The sequence below is a fragment of the Sinocyclocheilus anshuiensis genome, unplaced genomic scaffold (genome assembly GCF_001515605.1).
Source record: "Sinocyclocheilus anshuiensis isolate Anshui unplaced genomic scaffold, SAMN03320099.WGS_v1.1 scaffold1293, whole genome shotgun sequence".
Lineage (NCBI taxonomy): Eukaryota > Metazoa > Chordata > Actinopteri > Cypriniformes > Cyprinidae > Sinocyclocheilus > Sinocyclocheilus anshuiensis.
In genome coordinates, this window is record NW_015552632.1 from 420,252 (window position 1) to 428,472 (window position 8,221).

The window sequence follows — 8,221 nt, forward strand, 5'->3', positions numbered from 1 at the left end:
CCGGCTTTACTGATAAGATGCGCGTTAAATATCGCATGCGATTTATCGTGCAGCCCTAATTTAAACTTTAGTTGATTTAGTTTTAAGACAAAAAAAGTTCTGAGTTTGAATATCAATAGCTTATTGGTTATTTGCCATAACAAAAATAAATATGACTTATCGTTATCTGCCAGATTGTTAATATTGGTGCATCCCTAATATATATACATATTGTTATCAGCATTGCCCAGTAAAGTTGGTGGTCTTTCTTACACTTATAATTTAATAACATTTTTAAATGTAACATTTAGCAAACTGCAAAATGAATAGACCATATGCTTCTCCTTGAAACAGTATAACTGTGATGTCTACATTCACTTCTAACATTTCAAAAATGGTTGTTTTTAGTATTTTTATTTAGACAAAAAGTTCAGAATTGAAATATCGACCATTTATCATTTATCAGGACTGGCCACAAAAAAATAAATAAAATAAAAAATGCATACATGCATACTGGTTGACCAGTAGGTGGTCTTCATTATATTAGAATAGCAGACATTTGTTTTGCCCAAGCAGTGAACGGTATATCAGGCTGTGGATTGAGTCAACATCACACGCCATTTCACCAGGACTGATCACAACTTGATCTCTGAACCAAAATGTTGTCAGTCTAAACAAACAAGAAAGCGCTTACTAACTGCCCTAGTAAGGGAGCTTTGGTTATCTGCTGTTATTGAATGTCTTGCTGAGTCAGTGGAGTATGCCTCACATTAACCTTTTGCCATTAGCTCATACTTATGCCCCTGCAGCTGGTCACACTTGTCTTCACCGTCAGTAAGGACTTGTGCTTTGAGGGATCTAATTTCATAGACAATTCCCAGCTTGGCAGCACTGTAACAGGACGATGCAAAGCTATGTAAATCTTCTAGGTCTTTGTGTACAGGTTGTAAGTAACAGTAGTGTTAAGGTGATGTTGTTTCTGTTCCATATACGAGCAACTCCTTTCTACTTCCTTAGTCTGACACCGGTCAAGTGATGACCTTATCTTCCTGACTTCTGAGATGAAGTTATCTTAAGCCAGAGTTCACTTACTAATGGCTAATGACGGAGATAAAGTGTTTCTGCTCAACTCAATGAAACCGATTTGTTTTAATTATTTTGGGTTTGTCCTTGAAATCTAACCCCTGGCATTTCTGCCACACTGTACCAGCAACTGGGACACTAGATAAAACAAGTGTATCAGGTTTCATCTGTACAAACATTAATAGATGTCTGGTAACCTTGTGCTTTAATGTCAAGACGTTCGTCAGTCCACCCTGTCTTTAGGCTAGGGCAGCTTCTGCAGGATTTTTGTGACTTCATACTAGTCATTAAATGAGAAACCGAGAGACACTATTCACTGGCCAGGAATGTGTCTTTTGTGTGGCGAATGTGACCGTGTCCTGTAATAAGCCTCGCTTGTCTCATTAAAGCAGCTGAATGAATACAAACTGTTCCACTTGAAGCCTCAAACTCTATTTTCTCATAGAAATGTCTCGTAGGGCTGTGTTTCAGTTGAGTACACTTGAATAACATACATTTCCTTTATTTCTTACTGTCATTCTCATCAGATTGCACATTTTGGAGCTACACATCGGACACTTCCCTAATCTTTCTGAACTTTGATCTGGGATCCTTAGTTGGACACGGCAACAAACTCGCTCTATCTCAGGCTTGGCCTGATCCCTTCATCTTTCAGTCCCCTTCAGCTTCTCAGCAGATGTGCGTCTGAACATGGACCTGAGTACCATTCTCTTGTTCCCAGTACATGCAGTAGTATGGCTCTACTCCCTCTTGAGCTTTCTACCATGGTACTTCATGACTGGAGTTCAGAAAAAGAAAGCCCTGGCAAAGAGAGTCAAATCCAGGTCAACCACCGGTCAGGCTGAAGGGCCGTATCGTTCCGTGGATCGCTTCGACTCCCTGGTCACGGAGGACTACGCTGGAAAAGACACGCTTGATAAGCTGTTTGACTATGCGGTGGAGCGTTTCGGTAAAGCGGACTGCCTGGGAACCAGAGAAGTTCTGAGCAAAGAAAATGAGACTCAGCCGAGTGGGAAGGTCTTCAAAAAGGTACATCCTCCTCTGACATATTCTGTACGGCTATGCTCACAATGCAAGCCAAAGTGCCTAATTGTAATTTTCTGCTCTAATCCAATTTATTTAGTGAGGTTGTTCACATGACCTTTTTAATTTGGCTCATATCAGATGCTGGTCTAAACGAGCATACATTTTTAAACAAGCATAATTTATGCATAAATTATGATAATAATAGCATCTTAAACAAATTTTATTTAAACATGTACACTACTGGTTTGGGGTTGTAAGATTTTTTTGTTTCTTAAAAGAAGTCTCTTATGCTCACCAAAGCAGCATTTCTTTAATAAAAAAATACAGTAAAATAGTGAAAACTATTTTCTATTTCATATATTTTAAAATAAATTTTATTCCTGTGATTCAAAGCTGAATTTTTTTAGCATCATTCATTACTCCAGTCTTCAGTGTCACATGATCCTTCAGAAATCATTCTAATATGCTGATTTGCTGCTTAAGAAACTTTTTTTTTTTTAAATGTCTTTATTTGAAATGGAATTATTTTGGAATAATGTAAAAATTAATGTGAAACTCTTTACTGTGATGTTTGATCAATTTAATGCATTCATGCTGAATATAGTCATTTCTTTCAAAATGAATTTTACTGACCCCAAAACGTTTAAAATGTAGTGAATTTTCCTTTATATATAAACATTATATTTATAGATATTCATACAATTATAAACGTTAGTATATAAATATTTATATATCACAATTTATTATTGTGAAATTTAAAATAACATTTTAATATTAAAAACTAATTTACATTTTAAAGCTGTAGTCCGTAAGTTTTGCCTCTTTGTTGCCATCTCTGTTTGAAAACCTGGAATTGCAGCTGTGTGCGGAATTATCTTCCTTGCGTGGGTTGTACTCTGGCACAGCTCCAGCGCAGATGAATCTAATGTTTTGAGGAGTATGTGTGGCAGTCAGTCACCGCACCGGTGTGAATCCTATACTTAGTAATGACAGATTCTAGCCTACGTCTTGGAATATATGACCCAAATAAGAATTTTCACCGTAAATTGTCATCTGAACAAGTAAGTAACAAGTCTGCCACATTTGTTCTGACCAACTGAGGAAAAAAGCATTACAATAAATCGTGCTATATGGGGATTTAATCTAACGATCGATTAGCTCATACCACATCAAACCGTGCAAATTATTATTATTGTTATACTTTATTCTCAGATTATTAATGTCATCAACATCAGCATTGCCTGACTATGAGTATAGTGTGTGTGTGTGTGTAGATTTAAATTTCTGTACAGTCTAATCTCTAATTGTCATACCATTAGAATTTCATACCAAGAAATTCTTTTAACCCAAAAAGCAACTGGTTCTTCGATCTGGTTTTCTTTCAAATACAAATCTTGTGTAATCCCAGGCTATCTGTAATCAGAAGCACATTTAAAACTGGAATATAATTTAATTTCATTCACATGTGTTTCATATAATCCTTTCTGGATTACAATCCGCCATCAAAATGATTTTTTGACATTTAATTATTCCAGCTGCTGTTAGAAAAGTCTATAAACGATGCAGCATCCTCACATGCGATAGCCTAGTAGCCAGGACAACTTCTTTATGTTTACAGACGTGTCGTAATGACGCGGCAGCATGCTCGAATTTCCTGCGAAAACCTATCCGTACGATTTAAATTAGAAAACATTATTATAAGATAACCATTGTGAATCGGGCTAAAGTAAGGCGATAGTTTTGAACACTGGCTGGTTATGTACTTGCTCAAATATTGATTATGGATCATTTTTAACCAAAAAAAAGTTACGGACTGCAGCTTTAACATAGCTTGTATTTATGGTTCACAACAAGAGTAAATCAATTCTAGAAATCGGGTTAAATTGACATACAAATCACATAAATTCCTACCCGAAGGTGAAGTCACATCGTAAAACATCTGACATATCTGAATTCCACATATATAATTGGGGATTGCAAAAATAGATGAATTGAAAATGTCACATTCAGTATTCATTTTGCTGTTCACACTGTCATCCAACATTTGCGTCACATTCAAATGCAATGTGAACACTGCCAAAATTACCATTTGTTGAGAGGAAAAACAAATATATATATTTTTTAATATAAAGGTGTTTTATGGCTTTGTCTTGGCAGTTAATTCTGGGCGATTATAAATGGTTGTCCTATGAGGAGATGGACACTCAGGTCAGTCAGTTTGGGAGCGGACTGGCAGCACTAGGCCAACAGCCAAAAAGCACCATCGCGATTTTCTGTGAAACACGGGCAGAGTGGATGATCACGGCTCAGGCCTGCTTCAGACGCAATTTCCCATGTAAGGAAACAAATTATTTTTACTCTCACTTTCTCTTTTTTTCCCTTAGGAAAAATTATTTCAAGTGAGTCATAGGTTTTATCCCTTCATGCTTTAATGTGATGACGCATAGATGTACTGTGAATGTATTGTGTTTGTCTTGATCTTCTCTTGTTAATCTGTGTTTCATGTGGTTTTTGTAGTGGTCACCTTTTATGCAACTCTAGGAGAAGAGGCAGTGGCTTTCGGATTGAATGAGTGTGGAGCTACACACCTGGTCACCAGCGTGGAACTGCTGGAAACCAAACTGAAGGTGAGCTAAAGACAGCGACGTAACAGTTTCAGTGTTTCCTGTACTACTATCACTACAGATTCACAGCAAAACAATATATTACTAGAGCTGATTTGAATTGAATGGGTTAAAATAATGGTACCATGAATCAGTGCCAACTTAGCACGTATTTCAGTTCCTTTCTCTTTGGTAACTGAACTCATAAAACCAGTGTAGTCCATATAACAAACAAACAAATTCCAAGTGCTTTTAAACATGACTCATGAACTCATGGGTTATTAGTTTGAATCACTGAATGAACTCACTGAATCAGTTAGAACAGTTACCAAATTAACATCTGACTCACTGAATCGCATGTCTTTATATTCAGTCATGTTTGTCTCAGTGAATAACTTCTATAAGAAAAGGGTTTAACAGTAACGGCAAGTCAGGCCCTGTACTGTAGTTCAAATTTTTCCAGTGGGCCACCAATATCATAAGACATTTGATATTTGGTTAAATACATGCCCTTGTGTCAGGTGACCAAAATTCAATGTCATGACCTGTTCTAATGCCAATGTCAACTTGACGAGAATAGTGACGAAAGCTGATGTTGATATTTTGTTGGTTTTAAGGCGTGGTATTAAAGGTGCCATAGAATGGAAAACTGTATTTACGTTGGCATGGTTTAATAATAACAGTTCTGTACATGGAAATGACATACCGTGAGCCTCAAACACCATTGTTTCCTCCTTCTTATGTAAATCTCCTGCATGCAAAAGACCACTAAAAATAGGCGAATCAGAACATAACACCGACTGTGACGTTACAGTCGGGATCACTAATAGTTACGCCCCCAATATTTGCATATACCCACCCATGTTCTATGCCAGCCGCCAGCCAAACCTGCACAGCCGAATCATCAGGAGTTCTGCAGGTATTGTGAAGAAACAAGCGAGGATAATAGCGAAAATGGCAGATCATGGAAATAAATGTTATGTTCCAGGCTGTGCAGGGGATGTGATGTGCAGGGATGGGTTGGTGTCTGTATTCAGAAAGGCACGGAAAACAAATATTGCGCGTTCTAATAAAATAACGCGAGCCACTAAAGGGACATGATTAGCTGCTTGCTAGCAGTAGCCTGTTACATTACAGTACATAAGATTTCACTTAGCACATAAACAGAGTAAGGCGAGATGACTGAGGATGATGGCGAATGATTTGCAGATCCTGAGCACCACTGACAAGCATCTGATCTTGTAAAATGTGTGGTAAGTACTGCCGCTGTAGTTTACACAGATCACGTGCGATCGCAAATCTCGAAAGTGAAAGTAAAACGCGATCGTGCATTCGAATATATTAATAGCGGCTCCCTGATGCCCGCATTTTATATACAGTATAATTACCCAACGATATAACTGCGAGAGAGAGTATTGAAATATATATTTTCCCTGTGTTTCCTTCAGTAGCTTTGTGAGCTACTGAAATGAGCTGCACTGTGAAACAGCCAATCAGAGCAGAGCTCAACATTATTATTCATGACCCTTCCAAATCAGGTAAAAACAGTCCATTTCATTCTAGGGACAAATCCTAGGGTTGTAAATGGACATGTAAAACCGTTTCTGGAGATTTTTTGCCCTTACATAAGTCACATACCTTCTATGTAGATATCAGAGAACAATTTAAAATATTGTATCAATGCATTCTATGGCACCTTTAAGTAACCAAAATTCATGCCAACAACATATTGACACCAAACACAGACATTTAGCCATGATGGTAACCAAAAACCAATGCCTGCTAAATGTCATAATGTTAACTTCCATGCAGCTTAAATATATAACATCATTAGATGTTGATATTTTGTTGGTTTTAAGTCATCGTATTAAGTAACCAAAATTAAACGTCCATCCAATGTTGGGTTTTGATGTCAATCAGATTTTCAAACCTAAGTTTAACTTGACGTCTGGTGCCACCTGGGTTTACTTGCCCTGCCGCTTGAAATGTTTATACTTTTCATTAAATATTCTGTTTCCATAACAATTTTTATTCCCCTACAGAATGTTCTTCCACAAATCCCCAGTCTGAGGCAGATCATCTATGTGGACAGGAAGAGCATCAGCACAGCAGGATATCCACAGGGCATCCAGATCCACAGCATGCACTCTGTGCAAGAGCTGGGAGCCAAGCCAGAAAACCGTAAGAAAGAGCACCAACTTTACGGTTGACATTTTATTTATATGCTAACTAACCTTTTCAGTGATTGCCTGTAGTTTGCCCACAGTTCACCCATACAATATTGATCTGAATAGAGATTTGCACTGTAATAGATTCATCTCTATCACCAGAGGAGAAAACAATGTGCGCTTTGTGTTGCAGTGAGCAGACCCATAGTGAAGCCCGTCCCATCAGACCTCGCTGTTATTATGTACACCAGCGGCTCCACCGGTAGACCTAAAGGGGTGATGATCATTAACAGTAACCTGATCGGGGGCATGGCAGGCCAGTGCGAGAGGATACCTGGATTGGGGTGTGTATAAATATCAATAGGGTGCCACAGTGGCCACCCACTTTTTCAGCAGACTTGGTTCCAAAAGTATTTTATTTTAGATTTCCCATTTATTTTCTTTAACCATACAGATTTTAAAATATCTTGGTGTTATAAGCCAAAACCAAACCAACTAGCTATGAGGTGAAACACAATATTGTACACTTTTTATACTATGATTTGAAGCAAAACTGCATTTCAAAAACAGACAAAGAGACAAGACTGTGTATTTACAACTTTAATGAGAAAGAACTACAATCCCATAAAGCATTACTAATTATATAATCAAATTAAAAACAATGGAGAAATATATATATACAGGGTGTCCGCGGGTCCTTAAAAGGTCTTAAAATGTCTTAAATAACGTTTTCCTAATATAAGGCCTTAAAAAGTCTTAAAAAGTCTTCAATTCGGAATCGATGGGTCTTAAATATTTTTGGTCTCATTACCGCTAAAATATCTTCAGTCTGACGGACCTAATGACTGTTTACAATCATTGGACAGACCGAAGATGTTTTCTTCCCGCGGTAAATTACTGCGTCATCAGAGAGAATTGCTGTAAATTAGCAGAATACAAGCTCGCGCTGAGGCTCACTCTGTTTGTCTCGATTTAAGTATGTAAAAGCTGATAGAACACTGATAAAAATTGCTTCAGAATAAATTGTTTACGCCACTAAAAATCTCAGTGATGCAGTTATTTTGTGGGGATATTTTGTATGGAATATTGTCTGCTGACATGAAAAGTTCACTGTATATCATAGTAATAAATACCATTTATTACAGCATTGATATTTTGTTTTCTTTTTAATTTATACACATTAAATATTACATATACAGTGGGTACGGAAAGTATTCAGCCCCCCTTCAATTTTTCACTCTTTGTTATATTGCAGCCATATGCTAAAATCATTTAAGTTAATTTTTTTTCCTCATTAATGTACACACAGCACCCCATATTGACAGAAAAACACAGAATCGTTGACATTTTTGCAGATTTATT

At 37.2% G+C, this 8,221-nt stretch overlaps 1 protein-coding gene across 1 annotated transcript in view; it reads left to right on the top strand.

The window, feature by feature from the left end:
* Positions 1–8,221, top strand: part of acsl4a (acyl-CoA synthetase long chain family member 4a) — a 20,861-nt gene that overhangs the window by 2,007 nt on the left and 10,633 nt on the right. Inside the window, exons 2-6 of the mRNA XM_016458006.1 lie at positions 1,590–2,091; positions 4,246–4,423; positions 4,606–4,715; positions 6,734–6,872; positions 7,053–7,203. Coding sequence (XP_016313492.1) covers positions 1,753–2,091; positions 4,246–4,423; positions 4,606–4,715; positions 6,734–6,872; positions 7,053–7,203 — 917 coding nt within the window. The 5' untranslated portion in view covers positions 1,590–1,752. The remainder of the gene's footprint in view (positions 1–1,589; positions 2,092–4,245; positions 4,424–4,605; positions 4,716–6,733; positions 6,873–7,052; positions 7,204–8,221) is intronic.